This window comes from Lichenostomus cassidix, chromosome 3 (genome assembly GCF_008360975.1).
Source record: "Lichenostomus cassidix isolate B80296 chromosome 3, HeHo_3.0, whole genome shotgun sequence".
NCBI classification, from domain to species: domain Eukaryota; kingdom Metazoa; phylum Chordata; class Aves; order Passeriformes; family Meliphagidae; genus Lichenostomus; species Lichenostomus cassidix.
In genome coordinates this window covers 1239063-1259673 of record NC_139483.1, presented here as the reverse complement: position 1 = coordinate 1259673, position 20611 = coordinate 1239063, and the positions used below count along the sequence as shown (strand labels likewise).

Here is a 20611-nt window from a genome sequence, read left to right as displayed (position 1 = left end):
AGAACTATAGGACAGCCCTGCAAAACATTAAAATGAAGTAGGTGCCTATCAGAGCAGGCTGCTAACAGGTGAAGTTGGTGACTGAAACTCTTTCATGTTTTTTTCTTTGCCTTTATAACCCACTGGCCTGTGATGCCACCTCAGATCATTTACCTAAACAGTATTCAATATATAAATTCACAAAAAAGAGATATAAATCAATGGACATCATTGAGACACATCAACTGTTCTGTGGTTGAATATATTAATATTAATTCATGCTGGGAGATTAAAGTTACTCCAGAGAATGTAAGCAGGAAATATTTTACCTCAAAAGCAGCCAAATGCAGGTATTTTTATGGATGCATCATTTAAAGAAAAGCATTTCTGCACTATGAAGAAGTGACCGGACACATTATTTTAAAATTACCAAAAGCACATGTTACCAGAGATAAAATTCAAGAGAAGTTATTCTTAATGAGGGGTTTTTTTAAATGGTGACAATTACATGAATTTGCCACTGTTTTTCGAAAGTCAAGCACCAAAAATACTGTAGCACCAGAGGCTGATAGCTTCCAAATGGACTGAGGTTTGGATCATGTTCTTTGCTCCCAAGAGCAATCATCTGCTCTTCAGCAATCCCAGCAGAGGGATTTTTGGAGAATGTTATCAGAGGTGATGGAGCCAAAATGGCTGAAATGCTGAACCAAAGTAAATAAAAGATAACATCAAAAAATAACACCAATAGTGTTGTGTGCTGGGAAGCCTTAAAACTTAATATCTGTCTTCCATAATGCATTTTCCAAAGCCAATTTTGGATGGAAAAGGATTAGACTTTTCTTTCCTTAAGCATCATGAACAATTGCCTTCTACTTACTCACTCCTCCAGATCTCTGGAGTGTCTATGGTTAAACAAGAGCCAAGCTATTTCTGGAACTTTTAAGTTCAGTCTGCTTCAAACAAGGCTTCCTGAGGCTGATCACGGATAACCAACTGCAGAGTTCTGCTCCACTCCAGCTGATAAAAGCCACTAAGAACAGTGATGAGCACACTGAGCAGTGCCCTGAGATCAGCTCTGAGCTAACATGGCTGCACTTTCCTGCTCAGACTCTCTGAATTCCAGGAGCTGTCCTTACTGCAGGCTCCCCTGGGCAGGCACTTGGTTGTTAGGACAGCCTTGCACTCTGTACTTAAGGCTGCCTCAGACATAAAATAGCTGTGCTTGAGCTAATGCTGAAAGCCCTTCTGAGTGCACAGTGCCTGGCAATTTTTGCCTCAGATTAGAGGAAGAAAGTGCAAGCCTGAACAGATGGATCTTCTTTTTTTTTTTTTTTTTTAAATATTAGCAATCACAATCTTGGCTCATATATCCTTACACTCCTGTGGGTCACGTGTTTGAGGGACAGAGACAGTGAGTATGTCTGTTTTCTATACATCCACAGGAGCTTTTCTAGAGCCAACTGCTGGCTGTTGGCCAGTAAAATGACAAAGTAGAGTTTAAAAATAAGAAGGCCCCCAAAAGATCGACCCTAGGAAAGTCTACAAACTGTTGATGTCCAGAAGTGTTGGTGACAGACACTTTTTTTTGAGCATGGGCTTTAAACACAACACAAAAATGCAGAAATCACTCATTTCCCCTCTGCACAGAATCAGTAAGGAGGCTGAAATGTAACTATTTAATTTTCTTATATGCCTTTCAATACTAAGAGCTCCACAAAAGTGCCAATTATTGAAAGTAATTTCTCCATATTCATTGTACAGAGAGTCCCATGCCCAAACAACAGGCATGAAAATAAACATAAAGACTGATAATAAAAATGCCCAGGCAACCACACAACATCAGATTTGCAGTGAAATTCGTAAGCAAAGAGAGCAAGGGGACAACTGCCCCAAAAGCCCAGATTGGATTTAGGTGTTTGCCAAAAGTCAGAACTTAAGATATTTTCATCACTTATAGTAAGTCTTTCTGCAACAAGAGAAATGGTTTTCTAATGAAAGGGGGCAGGAGAAAATTGGCTGTGATTTTTTAACATGAAGTATATTTGTGGTAGTGTTAGATGTAATTGTGGTATCACTGCCAAGGAAAAGCTGACTGTAAAGTGGTGAACACAGATTTAAATGAAGAGGACCAGGGCATTTCATTTCTCAGCTACACATTCCTGCTCTCTCTGGTGACTTTGCAGTTTCTCCAGTGCCTGTCTTCAGTGCAGCACGAACTCCCATCACTACTGCCTTTTTTTTCCATGCTACCTGTCAATAAGTCATGCAAGAGGGAGCAAGATAAAATCATTACGTGAGAAAGGTGAGCCTTGGATGCTCATTGGGTCAAACAAACATGCACTGAGTCTCAGAGAAACATACAAAGGATTGCTGAAGGGATAATGTGCTCACTGGGGCATATTTCAGCACATTTAAAACATATATGCCTTTCTTGGGGGTCCAGCTACCATTCCTTAGTCTTTCCCTATAACTTAATTAGGAACTGCCTGTGCTAGTGAGCAGGTGTTTTCAGTTGGGCTCAGAGAACTCAATGATCATACCTTGGCATGTTTCTTCTTTAAGGCATTCAGCTCTTTCTGCTGTTTCTTTAAATGCTTTATGTAAGCCTGAAAAAAGAGAAGTTGGATAAAATTTTCTGTGGCCATATTGACTTTAGCCAGGTTAAATCCTGGCTGCTTAAAACAAAAAATTAGGAGTACATCTTGAAAAGCTCATGTCAGTACTTACCTTCATTTGCTTTAAATCTTCTATCTTCACTTGAGGAATAAGGTCTATACCTAGGAAGGCATTGATACAGTTTATCTAAAACTTCATACATACTAGTGTATCTCATATTTAAAATTTGAGTTTTACCACAGCAACCTACATTTAACTTAACAATTAATTAATATTTTTCACCACACAAAAAAAAAAAATTGCAGGTTAATGAGAAAATTATTTGTTGAGATATAGCTAAGATACAGTTAATTTCCTTTTCCCATACACTCTTCAATCAATTGCCTTGTGAAAAAAGAAATGAATCAATGAGTGTATTTTAATGTCTTACTGTTCTGGACTGAAGTGTCAAAACACAGCAATCTAAGAATTGAGAAAAGCTCCTTTTCAGCAAACACAGCAAACCATATCTGAATATTAAAACAACTTCAGAATTTTAAGGTCTAGCTGGAAATTGCTCTGACACCATTTCTTTCAATGGGGAGGTTTTTTGGGGAGGGTTTAACATGACTACAAAAGGAATAACTGAGGCTAGGTGTACTTCTCAAGTTAAAACACAGGAGAGAAATTTTACCTGCAGCCTGTATGATAACAAAAGTAAATTTTGCATTTTGCTTAATACCAGGCTATGGGGAAAGGAGCAGAAGTGCACTTCAAGATTAAACGAGAGTTAAAAAAATGAAGGAGAAAGAGAAAACCAAAGGAGTGAAAATTCTAACGAAATTACAATCACACAATACTAACAGTACTATGTAGATGAATGAAAATATGTTTTGATCACTTTAATGGCAATGCAAACAAAACCCAATCTCAGTTCATGTTTATGCTTTAATAAGTGCTTTGTGACATACTGTGGGTTTTTTAAAAACTTCTAAGCACATCCTATATGCGTTAATAAAAATGTCAATACAATGACATGAGAATTGTAATGTTTTACAAAATTTTTTCCAGGAAAAAAATGTTTTCCTGTTTATAAACACACTGCAAATAAATTTAGTTAACTGCTCTTAATAGTGTATGTGGACTATAAAATTTCCTTTGCCTTGAAAAGGACTTTTTAGCTTTTAAGGTGAATTTAACTGGAAAATGCTCAGATGCTGTAAAAGGAAAAGAAAAGCGGGGAGGCGAGGTAGGCAATCTCCTTAGGGAATATGAATTTTTTCTTTTCTTAGAAGCATAAGATTTTTCTCAAGTACATGGTACCAACATTAGTCTAGTAAATGAGACAGGAACAGATGTAGGCACAGATAAACACTGAAGTTTTCAAAAACACAATTCATTTAACTCTTCTTGAAAGCCAGAGAACAACAAAAAAAAACAAACCCAACATTCTCGTGCATTTGAAAGCCTTCCCCATTTTGCTGGATAAATACTTTCTAATAAAAAGATGAGTTGTATATTTCAACAGCAGTAGAATTATTCAGCTCTTAGTAAATCATAGAGATAAGAAATAGAAAATAAGGATCATTACATGGGAAATAAAAATGATCAGCTCTATTTTAACACGCAGGAATACAGATAAAAATTGCAGACAGGAAAGTGTTAAGCACTGAAACCTCAGTTGAAGACCAGGGCTGCATCAACCTGCTGTGTTTAAACAGACTTGCTCAGGATCTTATTTTAAAACATTTACTACACAGAACTACTGCAGGGAAGATTTACTTAGCTGTCCAAGTCTGACCCCATGGCAACCAGGACCCACTTGTCAACCCCAGCAAATTTCATGCTTAATTAATGCCCAATAAAACGAACACTTGTGCATCTTGGTGATGAGACATGAAATATGAAAACACCTCACTGCATGAAGTGATCTGGGGTTTACACCAGGGAAGAATTTATGAAAGAGTTCAGATGCCAGAAACAACCTGAACCTTTGATTCATTGCCAAAAGCCATTCCACAGAAATGGCACCTTTTTTCTCAGGAAATCCCTTCACAAGTGTGTACTCAGCCATGTGGGCCTAAATTTAAGAACAAGAGCCCTCAGTGCTCCTTTCATTCCTGTCAATAGCTTTGGGCCAAGCTGGATGAGTGAGTGAACCACATTCTAATTCTTGTGGCCCATTAACAGAAATATTTCTTGCGTTTCATACAAATTTATTTTCTCACTTAATCTTCATTACCTGTGATGATATGGGAGAAGCAAATAATCCCATTTGACTGTATAAAATGACTTTTGTAGAGTGAACTGTGAATAGCTAGGAAAATGACTTATTCACTTATAAATGAGCACATTTAATTTTATTTTTTTTTTACAATAAACATGCCATTTCCATAATCACTATTCAGAGTAAAACCACACTGTGAAAACATTTCTAATTGTTGGGAAATCTCTACAGAATCCAGTGAATTCTAAATACCTTTAATTACTTAAATCTGCAACTCTGCCAAGGGATTTGTGAGAGGAGGAAAAAAAGCAGAAGAGTTTCTGTGGACTATGCCAGACAGTAGTCACTCCTATTGGCATTCCTCCAGGAATCTTTACTGGTAAACTATTCCCAGAGTCATGCAGGTTATGTGTAAATTATACACATATCTATTAAAAATAGAGCTGTATACTCTAGGTATACAGCCACAAAAAGAGGCCACTTAGTAAAATTAAGCTGTATTATCTTTATGCAGTTATTTTAGTAATACACAAAATTTATTTGCAAATTAGACAGACAATTCCCAGTGGCAAAATTCTAAGAAGGAATAGAACTGCAAAACTAAACTTGACTAATGAGTGTTTGTCTGCACCTTTCTGAATCACTTCAGAACAGAGGGAGTGATTTTTGCCTACCTTTCTTAGTGTCAGTCCCAGACCCAAAGCCTGCTGTGGTGCTTGGTCGAAGCTCAGAGCTGCTCTGAGGTGTTACATTGGCTTTGGGATTATTGGCTTTGCCTTTTCTGTCATTCTTGGAAGTGTCATTTGGTACATCAGCTATATCACTCTGAAAGAAACATTCACATCATCATAAACTAATTGTTCTTTTACCTGTTGTGTAAAAAGTAGGGGCATAGAAAATTTCCAAACTTGCTTACTTTAAATGCAATGAAATTGCAACATATTTTCAAACAGCACTATAGAAAAGCATTTGTAACCAATTTAAATAGCTACTCAACTAAAATACAGCTCAGTCACCATTTATTAAAATTTCTCCTTCTAAAGGATGTATTAATGCGATCCATGAAAAGTCAGGGAGTATCTCAGTAAATGACATAAGCCAGACAAAGATGCTTATATTTGAAAATGAGAAATGATAAAGTGCATTGTTTGTAGAAGGAGCAGTTTACTTTAAATAGAGAACACAGCATGGATACAAGTGGCCTGTGTTTGTCATTGATTCTACTTACAGTTTCAATACCCATAGCTCTCATTTGGTCTGCTCTTTTTTCTGTGATAGACAAAAATTTCTTTGGGTCTGATAAAGCATCCACAATATCTGTAAGAAAAAAAAAAATCAACTTTTTGTGAGCTTTGAATCTGGAAATTAGTATTTCACAGAGGCTTTATTCTACCCCCTACTTTATTATAAGACATGGCTTGCAACAAGAGTCCAGCTTTCTGTAGTGAATTTGGCAGGACTGGAAGTGTCCATTTCCATAGCACCTGGGACATGGATCACTTTATAATGCACCAAGGGTGTGATAATAATCCAGGTACCTTATTTAGGGAAAATTCAGTGACTCCATCAGACTGAAGCTGCTCTAACTTCCTTCCAGTTAGTGACTGGGAATTTGAAATCAGGATGGCATCTCCTGAGCCACTGACTTCGTGCCTCGGTTATTTGACGGGGTGCTGACTGAGTTGGGACTGCAGGGAATTGCAGAAAATGCCATTCTATTTCCTAGTTGAAGAGCAGTTTCAGGTGGATTAAAGCAATCAGGTAAATCTAATCTCACCGGCCTTTTTGATATTCCATGTCTGGAACACGACAGGCTGAGAAATGGCCCTTCTAGGAATGAGCAAATCTGAATCTTGCACATAACACAGTACCACGGTATCATAGCCCTGGGTACCAGGTAGATCACTGAATCTGTTTTCTATATGCAGTGACAAATGTGCAAGCACAGGTTTACAGGCTGACAGAGTGCTGTGAATTTTTACATGCATATCTAATAATCCTTTTCCATGCTTAACTCCAACAGTCAAAAAAAAAAAGTGAAATATCCAAGCCATCAAAGGTTTGGCAAGAAACTTCTTGTGCAAAGTAGGGGCTGGGCTGTATCATCTCCCTCCACACCTTAGTCATTCTGTGAAATGCACTTCTGAAGCCACAGCACAGACAGGTTTCCCATTCCCACAAAAGTTGTATTAAACACTTGGCATTGCCCTTGAAAGCTCTGTTTATCTACACAAATAGGTCATTTCCAATAACTGCTGTGACCCATTGATGTCTTCTGAAATTTATTTCACATACACAAAAGCCATGTAGAATTTATTTTTAGCCATGGCAATGGGTTGTGGCTCAGCACCGACTGTTTCTCCTCTCCCTAACTCATTAAGGATGTCTTTTTGTCCTTGGCACGAACTTCTCAATGAAAACCCAGGGCTACCCTGCCAGCACGATGCGTCACTTGCAAATGGAACCTGATTATCACGAGCTTCTAGGTAAAAATGACTAACGTGTTTGGGAGAGCAGGACCTCTGTGCATTGTGCAAGGAACCACACCAGCACATCACCAAAGGCTCAGCACTTCTGAGGGAAATGTGACTCATCCCTGCCTCTCACATTGTCGTTTGTCCTCTGCTTATGCTTCCCCTTCTCCCCAGGGAGGTGAGCTGGGGGAGGGGAACAGCATTTTGTGGGAGAATTACAATTATCTGAGAATCACTGGAAGAGTACATTACAGAGGATACCAGGCACTAACCTAAGCAGCCAGGCTTACTCACTACAGATTTCTATTATAGAAGCTTCTCTTTGGAGAATGCTGCTCCATTTGCATCAATTTGTGCCATTATTGTGTTTTATTGGGAACAGAGGAGCTGATGCAAATAAACCACAAGAAATTACTAAGCTATAAAATAAAAAAAGAAAACCACACATCTTCTAAAGCCTACAATGCATCACCCATTCTAGTTATTATTTAGGGCACATTTTTAAATCTTACTCACACAGGTTAAAAAAAACAAAAAAGAAAGAAAATAGAAAGTAGGCAGCTACTGACTTGAGCTCTACCTTCCTACAGGTTTGCTAAAAAACCATGGAGATCCTAATGATAGCTTATAAAACAATGAGAAGTTCACTGCAGATGATAAGTAATTAAAAACCACATGCCAGCAGAATACTAATGATTCCACCTGAGTGTCAGAAGTTATTTCCCAGTTGTTCATCATGCTGCTGTTCTGTATCAATGAGGAAAATACATGAGGCACATCCAACCTATCTGGGAAGGGAGAGCAGAACTATAATTGAACTCATTTAGTTTCTATTAATATGGAGTCTGGTTTTGCCACTGCTGGCAATAAACTACAACCACAAGTCCTCTCATCCTAGTAGCATTTTACTGTAACAATATTGTTACTTAGGGGTAGCAATGTTTTCCTACCTCTGTCAAATAAACCAGCTTCAGGAATGCTGACAGTGTAGCACACAATTTGGAAATTCTAAACTGCTGTTCAAATTCTCCTTGAAAAACAAATTTTCTATTTCAGTATTTGTAGAATGCAGTTTAAAAAAATAAAATAAACACGTATTTTCTCCTTATGGGTCTGGCACACTCAGCAGCTCAAGCCACATCAAAGTCAGGGCTAAGTTTAAATTCTATTCTTAGAAAAAGTCTGGTATCATAAAACATCAATCCCAAATCAGAAGCACGTCCTTAGTTGAGCAAATATTTTAACTGAGTCATTTCCTGTCAAAGCTTCAGTTCAGCTAAGTATTAAAGGACACACTTAAATGTGTTTCTTAGATTGATGGTTCAATTACCCTTGAGAACCTCAAGTTTAAGCAGAAGCTTACATTTCTCTCGAGACAAAGTCCCTGCAGTTAAATATTGTCAATGAAAAGTGCTGCATAATGGCACGGTGGTGCTCCAAGGCCTGTGGCAAAACTCCAGCTGACTTGCCAGAAACCAGGATTTCACATGCAAACAACACCAATGCTTCTGTAACACTTTTTCCCACAAAATATTGTTACTGAAGTCTCAGCCTGTTAATTTTTTTTAAGTCTGGATAAACACCAGCAAGCACTGACTTGCAGATAGATTTGGCAAACCTTCCCTTCCTCCAGTTTGTACCATGGAAATCACACTCAGAGAAGTGCAGCCATTCTTTGCACAGACAGCAGGTTTGAAATTGGTTTTGTGAGGAGAAATACATTGGTCTGATCAATAATCGTTCACCAACAACCCCTAAGGTAATTGCTGCAGGGCCAGTACACTCACATCTAGTGCAACTCCTATTTTACAGTTTTAAATGGTTTATATGCTGTCCAGTGTACAAGCAGATTTCATCTGGAGTGAGGAAACCCTTTCCCAGAGGCACACCCTCAGGGGGAACTCACCCACTACACTGATTTTGGTGGTGTAATGATTATTCTCAACTCTTTGTTCCTACACACATGGCAATTTGCCACCGTTCAGTATAAATGGCCACAGCCCTGCCAGCTTGATCATGGAAATGGCTCACATTAAAAATAACTTCCCTGTGAAACCAAAATCAATTAAACCACACTAAAACCACGCAAAATGGGGAAAGAAAAATGCAGAGGTTCTGGATGCTGAATTATTTCACTGTCCATTTCTAAAATTATGCCAATATTCCCAAGAATATAGAATTGGTTTTGTTTGAAATTTTTAGTTTAGATTCTGCATATATTTATTTATACTTACAGGCCAAACAATATAGCTAACCTTACAAATGTTTATGTCTAACAACATGCAACTTAAAAAAATAAAAAGGAAGGCTCTTTTTAAATTGTCAAGAGAGAAAATCAAATTGAGCTAAGTAGTAGTAGCTTATTTTCCGTATTACTTTGTCATGTAGTAGATATATGCTATCACCATTAACACCGAGGTAGGCACCTGGTCAAAAAGCAGATTTCTTAACTCAATATCCAGAGATTCCAAGGAGTTAAAATATAAATCTTTCCAACCCCCCTGCACTGCATTTGTGCTTCTGGTTGACACAGTGACCCTGAAGTACTTCAGGACTGGCACACCACCACTCAAGAGCCACAGCACACAGAGATAAAGGCTTCTCTCACCTCCAAAACCATCAGGCACGTATGTTTTAAGCACAATGTTGCAGAAAACCGTTGGAAGAGAGAGTGGTTTGTTGCCCTCATTCCGAAGGGAAATGTGTCTGTAACCTGCTTGCAGCCCATCCAGAGGCAGGATCCTCTGACCAATCAGCTTATTATTGTCATCATACACTGCTATTCTCAGGACAGCAAGATCTGGGAGGATAACCTGGAAAGCCACAAAATGAAGACATTCAATGACTCTGATAGAGTAGCTCCCTCCCCACCTCCTATGCATGAACTTTGTATGCCAGAAACTATCACCACTGTAAGATCAGGTCATTCCCTGCAAACCCCACTCTTCAAAATCAATCTTCCCTAGAAAACCTGCTTTTCACCCTAAATAAGGGGTAGATTTCAGATTATGCAAATCCTGCAGCTCACAGTTACAGCAGTTAAGTATTATGTATGTTTATTTTTCATTACTGGAGACTGGTGACAGTGATAAGAAGGCAGGTAAATACCACATGGGAAATGACAGATAGAGCAGCAATCAAAGCGCAGGTAGTGCTGGATCAGGAGGAATTATGACAGAAAGATGGGATTTGGGATGCATCCAAAAGGGTAAAGAGAGTGCAAGCACAGGCTGATGGGGATGTTGGAGCTGCTGAAATGCTGAGCTGCACTCAGGACATGAGGGGTTCAAGGCAGGCAGGGCGAGCAGGGATGCTGCAGCCTCCAGCACCTGTCAGTCCCCACCTGGGCTGAGCAGAACAGTGACAGAGATCCCCTGCCCTCCCTGGAACAAAGGTGCTGCCTCTGTGCATGGAGCAGTGAGGAGGAGACAGACTAACACAGATGCAGCTCCCCTGCCAGTCCACCTTGACTGCTTGATGGGAAAGATTTCCCACTCCTTCCCTACCTGCTGCTACTCAGCAATGCCTTTGGGACAAAAGGGAAGACCTCAGTAATCTGTGTCTACCATCTCCCTTCAACTTTTCCTCTGCCACTTGCATTTTCAGTTTTGGGGGGCACAAAATAAAGTCTGCTTTTGGTCTCTGAAGCCATGAGAGCAATTCATGGATATCCTGCTCTACTTGACTACAGTTTAGCATTCCCAGCACAGGTCAGCACCAGCACTCACCCCCTCCTCCCCTTACACAACAAAGGGACAACACACGACCCAGGTTAGGATGACTGAAGCTTTATTTTAATTAAAAGAAAAACAAGAAAACACGACAGAAGAACAATCAAACACAGTACCTGAGAACAACTGTGTAGGGTTATGCATCAGCTTGAGGAGAACACTGCAACCCAAGCAGGGCAGGTAAGATCTCTCCCCTACAGGTCACAGATCAGCACATCTTTCATTACATGATGATCTTTGATATAGATTTGCCAGGGAGCAGAAGTGGGGATTAAGTTTATTGTTCCCTCTCCATTAATTTGTGCTGTGGCATCTTAGTAGGCACTTCCATCTACTCATGACATTTTAGCACTGCGCCATCAGTACCTCCAGCTAGAGGAATCCTTTCTGCTGTGTTTAAGCCACTCACCTGCTTGGTCTTCAATGTATGTTGACTACAATGCTAAGATATGATAAGGGCCTAAGATGAAGAAAAATAATCTCTTGGCTGACCTAAGAGTTCAAGAGAACATGCAACCATGTGATTGCTAAATGCAGAGTCGTAATGGGAAATAGTGTCATAAGCCTCTGTACCCATGTCCCAACACTCCATTCATGCTGGAGCTGTGCACCCTGGGATTTATGGCTCTTTTGCTGTAAGAAATCAGACAGCAGCAGATGCTGGTCATATGGCCAGCAAGCCATGGGCAGCAGAATTGCCTGTACCTAAGCATCTTCCCTGTGCTGCCTTATACACAGAGAAATGCACTTGAAGTCACATTCCTTCCAGAATATGAGTTTGGAAAAAACTCTTACATCAACTAAATTTCTATTTAAAACTGGCTATGCTGTTGGGAAAGCAGATTAAGTGTGTAATATACCCAAGTATGAAGTGTTATCACCCCTCAGCAAAGTCTAAACTTTGGAATAAAAGTCTGAACTTTGAAATAAAAGAGCAACAATTTTGCATGACAACAAAACAGGTGTAAGCAAAACAGATGTTATCCAAGACAGCACTGTAACACATGTAGTCTGGATGAAACTCCAGGCAACAGAAAAAAAAAAAATGTGTATCATATATATAAAGACTGAGAGATAAAAACTGAACACGGACAAATGGTCTCTCTCTTTAAATCCCCCATGCCAAGAAAAAAAGGGTTGTTTTTCTTTTGGTATTGAAAAAAAATAAAGAAAAAGGTACATGATGCACATGGACTACTGAAGGAGGGAGCTGGCAACATGTCTGAGGAACACAGCACCCTTCCAACTTTTCCATGTAATGACATTGACCTTATCTTTGGATGCAGTATCTCACCTGCCCTCTGGGCTGAAGGAACAGTGCAAGATAGCAGCCACTGCCAGGGCAGGGAAGAAGAAATCTCCAGGGAATGATGGTGTCCACCAGCGGGGCTCATTCTGAGCAGACTGCATACCTTGAACACAGGCATGGTCACACAGGAGGTGGCTACCTCCAAGTGGGAGGAGGAAGCAAAGGGGAGGAAAAAGCCAAATGGAAACAAAAACAACAAAAAAAATCATGTGATAGCTACAGAGGTTATCTGTTAGAAAAATAAAACCAAAGCAAAACTGAAAAAAATAAAACAAAGCAAAACCAAGCAACCTCTCGAAAGCTGATTTCAGCTTTCCATTGTTTACTGCAGTAAACAGGGGCCCTACAAACCCTTTTCCATGGGAGCAGCACTCATCCACATGAGCAGTCAGGCTGAAGCAGGGAGGGCTGGCTCAGGAGAGCAGGGAAGCTCATGGGCACAAGCACTGGCAAAGCACAAACTGTGCTTCCCAAACATGCCATGTCCTACCTTGCGGAACACGAAGGATTCCTCGTTGTAAACAGGGTTCAGGCCGTTGTTCATCACCATGCGCGTGCGGAATTCCTTGCGGATCGTGTCCGTGGGCAGCCCGTACATGTCCACCTCCACGTACGTCCCGATCTTCTTGTCCGACAAGAACTGACCAGATATCACCTGGAACACAGCAACACAGGGAGGAAAAGCAATACCAAATAAAAATATTGGAAAGAGTGGTCATTTTTTACTGACATCGCTCTAAAAAATGCTATACAGCGAACAGGTGTGTTTAGCTCCTCATGTGGAAATGGTTTATCTCAAATTGCACCTCTTTAGAAGAGCTTTTGTGATCAGATACAGGAATATAGACTTCATTTGAAATGGCTGTGCTGTGGTATTACCAGCTGTAAGTCAGTCATCCTAACCAGCCAGGGTCTCACAGATGCATTCACTGTGTGAAAACACTGAATGAAACAACCAAAGCTGGCACTGCTATTCCACAACTTTAAACATTCTGTTCTGAAGCACCTTTTTCTATTATATATCTTGACTACAAGAGGTGAAAGGAAACCATTCCTCTGCTTTCACTTAGGAAAAGGTTTGTAACTAATCACGTGTCAGTCTGATTCCATTTGTGTCTGGAAAGTGCAGGATGCTTAAAAAGTGAAAAAAAAAACCCCAAACCCACACAACCCCTCTATATTGTTATATAAATGAAAATTTGTTGCAATTTCACTCCGAGTCAAGATTAATCTAGCCACAGCAGGTGATTACTCCAGGGAATATTTTTATTCCATCAAGATGATCTATTACTTTAAAATACAGCTAATGTTTTCATTACTACAATCTAGGAGGGAAGAAAAAAACTGAAACACGATTTCACAGACCTAAGCTCATTCCAAACCCTTTTGTTTTCATGACCTAACATCCTTCCAGGAAACACTCTGGATAGTAAATCTGAAAAGTTATGTGGCTGAGGAGTATTATTGCTGGCTTTTGGTCCACTCAACTCCTTAATTACAAAATTTATACGGAATTTCATGCTAGTTTTAGTCACAACAGAAAAGTAACTGGTAAAACACATGACCTAGGAACTCTCTGATCCCATTTCCTTCTTGAAGGGACTGTGCTTTCATTACCATTTAAGAAAAACAACATTAATAAAACATGTTTATTCTTCTAGAAGTGCAAGTGGAACTCAGTTCAACATCTAGAATGCATGAGGAATGCTTGGTCTGAGAGGGTGTGAAATTTAAATGCAGCATATGGAAAATGCTAAATGAAAGCTGAAGTCTTTTGCTCGCAAAATAGGTTTTAGAATTGTCACCCGCCTTCCAAAATTTGATACCTAACAATGCTTTAGAGCTACAACAGGAGTTTTATGGACTTTGTTACCCATAGATAACTCCAAAGCAAGGGTCTCCCTCACATGAACCATTTTTCTCCATTCATTTTGAAAATATCCCATCCATGTGTGCCCAGATTCCCCCATGCTCTGTGGTGACAAGTGATATTGTGCAATTTCATACTGTACATGGGAATGAACTTCACTCATTTATCCATTTGTGTGGGCTCATGAGTTTCAGAAAGACCATGAAGGGTGCTGGATTATGACGATGTGCAATAACACGTGATTTCTAATTCCATCACGTTCTACTCAGCTCAAGTAAACAAAGGCATCTTGGCCTGCAATTTAAAAAAACCAAAACCAAACAGAAACTATTTGATGAAATCTACGCAATCCAAACACATTTACTGTATATATCCTATTTCTGCTGACTTTTAAATGTGATTTTGGATGTGATGACAGCTGTCTGTTGCTGCTTTACCTGCACAGAACACGTTGCAGCAATAACACCATCCACAGGAGTTTCAGAGAACGGGTCAAACGTTCTGTCTGGTCGTCGCATGAAATCTGGTTTCAGTAGATACCTTATTTCAAGGGAAAAACAGGAGAAAATTATTCTTGTGTGGAAATTAAAACCGTATTAAATGCAAGTGAAATGGATGTTCTACCCTTAAACAATGAACTCTCCTACGGCACTGTAAAATACAGACTCATTCCAGCTGCAAGTGTGAGGAAGTAAAAGATAGTATTATGGTTGTCTGGGACACAGATAAATATTAATCTTCATTTTGAATTACCAGCTACTGAAAAATTAAATCAATCCCGGATTTTAAGAAAAAAATGAAGGTAATGTAATGAAGGACATTTCAAAACAACTGAATTATATAGTTGAAAAATATAGTTGAAAAATATAGGGTGTTACCATTCAATTAAATGTAGATGCTCTCATTTGTTTTAATACTTTAACACTTTAGAAAAACGCAGAGGGATTTTTCAATTTATTTTTCCAAATGAAGCAGTTCCTTAGAGTCAAGACTCATACAATAAATTTCAGCTTGAAGCTAATTTTTTCATTGTGATTATGAAACCTTGGGGGAAACAACTGATAATGTCAGTGCTGACAGATTGTTAATTATAGTACCATGAAAGGTACCACCATAATAACACTTAGAATACCTCCCCGAGGACTACACACTGGAACAACATATCAGTGAAGCCAATATGTGCTCTGATGTACCAAAACCAAGGATTCTGCCATCAAAATGAAATAGCAGTTGATCACAGAAAGGCTGCACATTACAGACGTTCTCTTCCTCTGGAAGGAAATGTGTAACTAGAAAAATCTTGCTAATTCTGCAGCCCTGACAGACAAAGCTGCTAGAAGATTAATTTTAATCCACCCTTAGTCTCTCTAGTGAATCACTGGTAACCAATATTATAAATGCCTAGACAGAACTCAGAAATAATTAAAAAATGCTGGAAAAAAATCCAATGGAAAGAAGTTAATGTTTTCTTCCATTTCTTCATAACATGGTTTCTGTTTGGAAGTAATACTACTTATTTCTCTTCCACTAAAAATGTTTTTTTTCCATTAGAAATGTGATTTCTTAATATTTTGTTAATTTAAAGTAGGTTAGGGCAGAAAGGAACTATTTGAAACACCAATAGCCTCTGTTTTCAGCCTGCTGAAATAAAAAATGCTGAAGCCAGAGCGGCTTGATCTTGTTTCACCAGCATGAAAGCTGTAATTCTCAGAAAAGAGGAGTAAAGACAGAAGGAAATGTTAAGTGTTTCTTTTCCTTTCTGAGATTCAAACACCACCACATTGGTAATGCATATCAAAATATTACCATGCAATACCACTACATTACTTTAATATCAAAAAACTGACAGAAGAGCCCAGGAATTTAGGTGACAATTTTGCTTGTCCTTCAGAGAATTTGGCAAAAGTAAACAGGCGCTCTTTCACCAGGCTGGTGGGCCCAATAAGAAAGGAGCCAACCTCTGCCATGACAAAACTTTGGTTTTCTTCTATTCTTGTTATGATGATAGAAATTACAGAGACTGTCAAGACCAAGAGCCTCTTCTGGAGACCTCATGACTGCAATAAAGGCATGGAATGGCCAAGCACTGTGCCCATTCTGCAAATAAGGAATTTTACCAAGTTCCATCTACACAGATTTTCTTTCTGAATAGGATCTGCAATAGTACAAAACCAGCTCCTTCCCAGGATGAATCAGCAGATTTTAATGTATTTCTGGATTGTCATTAAACTTCTCCTTTTCTCCTGCTGTCAATGATCAGTCTATCCTATTAACGTATAAACTCAACATTTGAGAAAAATCTATCAAGCATCACTTGAACATCCTTTGTCATGCAAAAATCATGAGCAAGAACTTAGATGAAATACTTCAGTATTCTCTGAGAAATCTGTGCTCCAATTAGCGTACACAGATTAAAAAAATGTTCCCTATGTATTCAGACTCCACTTGTCCAAGTTAATTTGGCAGTTTTGTGAACAGTGCAATGACCCTCCATTCTGAGACATATCTTCAAAGAAAGGCTGAGAACAGAAGCTGGATATGTATTCAAATAACTGTGTACAGTATTAATGATCTTCACAATATGAACACAATTCTATTCTCTTCTATCTCATCTTTAAAAACTGGACATAATTAAAAGCATATTCATTAGAATACCTCCTTATGGGGGATAATTCTCCTTGAACTCTGCTAGTTTCTACTCTTCCCCTAGCATCCCATTTTCCTTTTGTAACACATAATTAATAGTGACAAAATTTTATTAAAACCTTAGTCAAGGACTCTGATACACAGAGACAACAGTTTAAATCATATCACTCACCCGCACGATCCATTGTACTCAAACTTTCCTTGATTCAACTGCATTGCTAAATCTGCCAAGAGAGAAAATTTACTGACTTTCCTGCTGAATAATGGAGATCATGAACTAGATCAGAAAATAAGACTGTTTGTCCTGAATAATCAGTTTAAATAAAGATTAAATTTAATGCATATGAAACACACATCTGAAAAATAAAAGGAAGCAATAGGAAAACTTAATGTATCTTCACAGGACTAACAGCTTTACCAACCACACTGAGGTCCATGCTGTGCTTAGGAAACAGTCCTTCCCTGAATTAAAGCACACCTGGCAGGCAGAGAAGCAACAGCCTGTGGTCATGTTAAGTGCCTGGGATGTGATTTCCATCATCTAACTTTCAGTATCTACAGTACAGGTGTCTATTTCTGCAGATCACTTTGAATAACAGAGGGATACAGGAGCTTTAACAGTGCAAATAACCTCTGAATAAAAAATATACTAGAGGAGACATCCTTGAAGAATGTATTTCTTCACAGTGACCACAGACACCTACCTCTGATGTAGTTATCTGTATCCTGATGTTTTAAAGAAGGTGAGATGAATTTTCCACTGGATTTCTATGGATTTAGTTGAATAAAATACACCCAAAGAAACCACAAATATCACAGCAGCATTGCTTAGTTTCAACATTTAAAGCATGTGAGTCTGAATGAGTGCATTGTTACAGCACTTGTGTGGAAAGATGTATCATAACCACGTAGTAACCTCCCTCTCATCCAACCCTCTCCAGAACTTTGTAAAAAAATAAAATGTTTTCCTGCAGGTTTTCACTTACATGAGAACATAATTTCCTTGTTTAGCAATAAAACAGATATTTTTCTTCCACTTATCCACTTACTACTCTTGATCTGCAATATAAAGGGGTTGGGAATGACATGTAGTGGGCAAAGGTTGGGAGCAGAGTGAGGTTTGTATTTCTGCCCCAGCCTCCATCTCATGTCCAGTGGAGTGCTCTACAAGGAGTGTATCCCACTGTATTCCTTCTGCTTCCTCAGCTGGTGAAACAGGGACACGGCTTTGCAGGACAGATCTCAGGGCATGACCATGAGGAGTGTCCACAGTACCAAAGACACCATTCAGGGAGAGGGGAAGCAAGCACAAAAGCACTGCCACAGCCAGAAAAACTGGTCTGTTATGTGCATGACTGAAGACATTCCTAGACAAATCAGAAAACATTATCAAAACAACAAAAAGCCTGCCCTGTTATACCCACACCTTCACTGAACAGGAACAATGCATCTCCTCTCAGATAACCCTGTGGAGAGGCATTTCCATTCCCTGGCATCATTCTCTCAGCTGGGATCTCAGACCCAATCCTGTGCTGCTGAGCACGTGACTCCTAACACTTCACAATAACTGGTCTAGAAATACATTTGTCACACAGTCGTTACTTTTTACCATCTTAATCTGTGCACTCCATCTTTGCTTTGCAGACATGCACCCAACTGTGCCAGACTGTGCTTCGTGAAAGCATTGATTTCCCTGTAATTAACACTTTTTATTAATAAAAACCATTTCTGTGAGAAGATGGAGCACTCCATTATTTTTCCATAAAAGGGGACTGAATTTTCCTTCTGTGTATGGCTTTTTTTATTGCTCCTTTTCTTACGCTTCTGTAATTCCACCCCGCTGTATTATTTAGCCATATGTCTGTTTCCTCAAAAAATGCCAGAAGCAAATCCATGGCATCTGTCAGAGAGTTCCTGCCCAAGCCATTCTTTAGGATTGAGGTTCACTGGTCGTTGCTGCCTACCTGGGGTCTGATAGTTCAGCGAGACCATCTGGCAGCCAGCGTTCCAGAAAATTTGAGGCATGTAATTACTGGAATCCACACGGCCTCCCTTTGGGTATATCCGACTCATTTGTCGTTTGTTATAACTATAGAATTCATCAAGGAAAATGAAATAAAAACATCCTAGAAATGTAGAGTCATGTCCTGGTATCTTCAGTATTTCAACATCAAAACACACTTCTGACATTCATCTTACTATTTCTCCTTCCATGAGGTACTTTTCCTTTGTGGAAATGCAACACCAAATCTAGAAAGGTGCTTTGGTTTATTTAAGGGTTGGTAGAAAAGTGGGATGAGGAGGTGAAAGGATACTTCACAAACTCAATGGCATGAGTCTTCAAATACCCCAGGCCAACCGATTCATTGAAAGAGGACATGTTATGGTGAATATTACGTTCTAGAAAGAAAAGACAAGACGTTTTAAAACATTTCTGGAATGATGAATCAAAACTCAAAATCATGCACTAGTTATAGCAGGATACAGCAATTTTTTATCTCTTTCCCCATTATAAATTATTCATCGAATCAAATTACAGTGATAGGAAATTTCATAGAATTACAATGATGAAAATTCCATAGTATTTCTAACTTGCTTTTCTGTTTCACTTCTTGGGAAATCAACAACTTTCATTTTTTGTTTAGGACAAAATTGTTATTCAGAGCCTGCATTGTGTGGTAGATAAGGCAAACCAACATGATAAATGGTGTGGTGTGCAGTATCAGCTCACTGCTTACCACTGTGACAATCATGCTCACCTTACTGCAGAGAAAGAGGAACTGGAAAAAAGCATTTTAGTTGGAAAGGCCCATAGAATAGAATTAACCTCAACAGCTTCATATTCTCCCAGTAATTTAGTGACTCCATGTGGATGACTGACGGAATGACATGCTAACTTCACTTATTCAAGGAAGCAGGTCTAGAAACATACTGATGATGGTCATTAAACTATAAAAGTCTTATGCCTTTATTTCTAAACTCAGGAAATGTAGAGATTAAAAAAGTACCTAGGTTAAGCAAATACTTTTATTTCATTCAACCTTTTATGTTACCTTCTGCTACATCGAAACCTTGAAATTTTACAGGTTGAGCATAGTTGACCATTGTTGATAAATATGGATGTATATTGGTTGTGGCACCTACATATTTGTAAGATGCCATCCACGCTTGTTCATCTTCCACAGTTACTAAACCCTGAAAACACATTAAAAAGAACAATCACTATTTCTGTGCGCAAACACTGTTGCTGGATTTTTCAAAGGTGGGACAAAATTATACCCAAATCTGCAGAAGGTTAAATACAGTGCAAATTAATACAAGAAAAGTAGAAGTTTAGTGTCAAAAGTTAAGATTTGTTTTCTTGCTGATTGACTCTCAGTGTTACAGGATGCATGCAAGATGACTGATGAAAGAAAAGCTCCTAAGCAGTGGGTTAACATTACATGAAGTTAGTAGGACAACACTGAGATAAAAGCTAAATAATCCAACAGACTGAATAATGCTGGGAGATAATGATCTTTTCCAAATAAATTCCAAAAATTGTGATTTAATATATATTTTCTGATAGAAACTGTGCATACCTGGCACTCAGTAGAACTTCCTCAACATCAAAACACAAATAGCTTCCATTAGGTTCTATTAATCTTTACTAACAGGAGCAAACCAAAATGCAGGAACCACAACCTTCACTGGACAAACAGATGTCACAAGAGCAACAACAGACACAGTACCAAGTTCATATTCTTATCCACTTCAACTGATAAAAACCTGAATCCATCA

General features: G+C 38.9%; 1 protein-coding gene across 13 annotated transcripts in view; it reads right to left on the bottom strand.

Moving 5' to 3' along the window:
* PLCB4 (phospholipase C beta 4) overlaps window positions 1-20611 on the bottom strand; it is a 185525-nt gene that overhangs the window by 24369 nt on the left and 140545 nt on the right. For all 13 annotated transcript variants that reach the window (XM_085053980.1, XM_085053984.1, XM_085053977.1 and 10 more), the window contains 11 exons: window positions 19885-20026; window positions 19147-19231; window positions 18796-18920; window positions 17004-17055; window positions 14623-14725; window positions 12806-12970; window positions 9884-10088; window positions 6030-6118; window positions 5476-5626; window positions 2707-2756; window positions 2520-2585 (listed from right to left, as the gene is read on the bottom strand). In XM_085053980.1, the coding sequence (XP_084910106.1) occupies window positions 2520-2585; window positions 2707-2756; window positions 5476-5626; window positions 6030-6118; window positions 9884-10088; window positions 12806-12970; window positions 14623-14725; window positions 17004-17055; window positions 18796-18920; window positions 19147-19231; window positions 19885-20026 (1233 nt within the window). The remainder of the gene's footprint in view (window positions 1-2519; window positions 2586-2706; window positions 2757-5475; window positions 5627-6029; window positions 6119-9883; window positions 10089-12805; window positions 12971-14622; window positions 14726-17003; window positions 17056-18795; window positions 18921-19146; window positions 19232-19884; window positions 20027-20611) is intronic.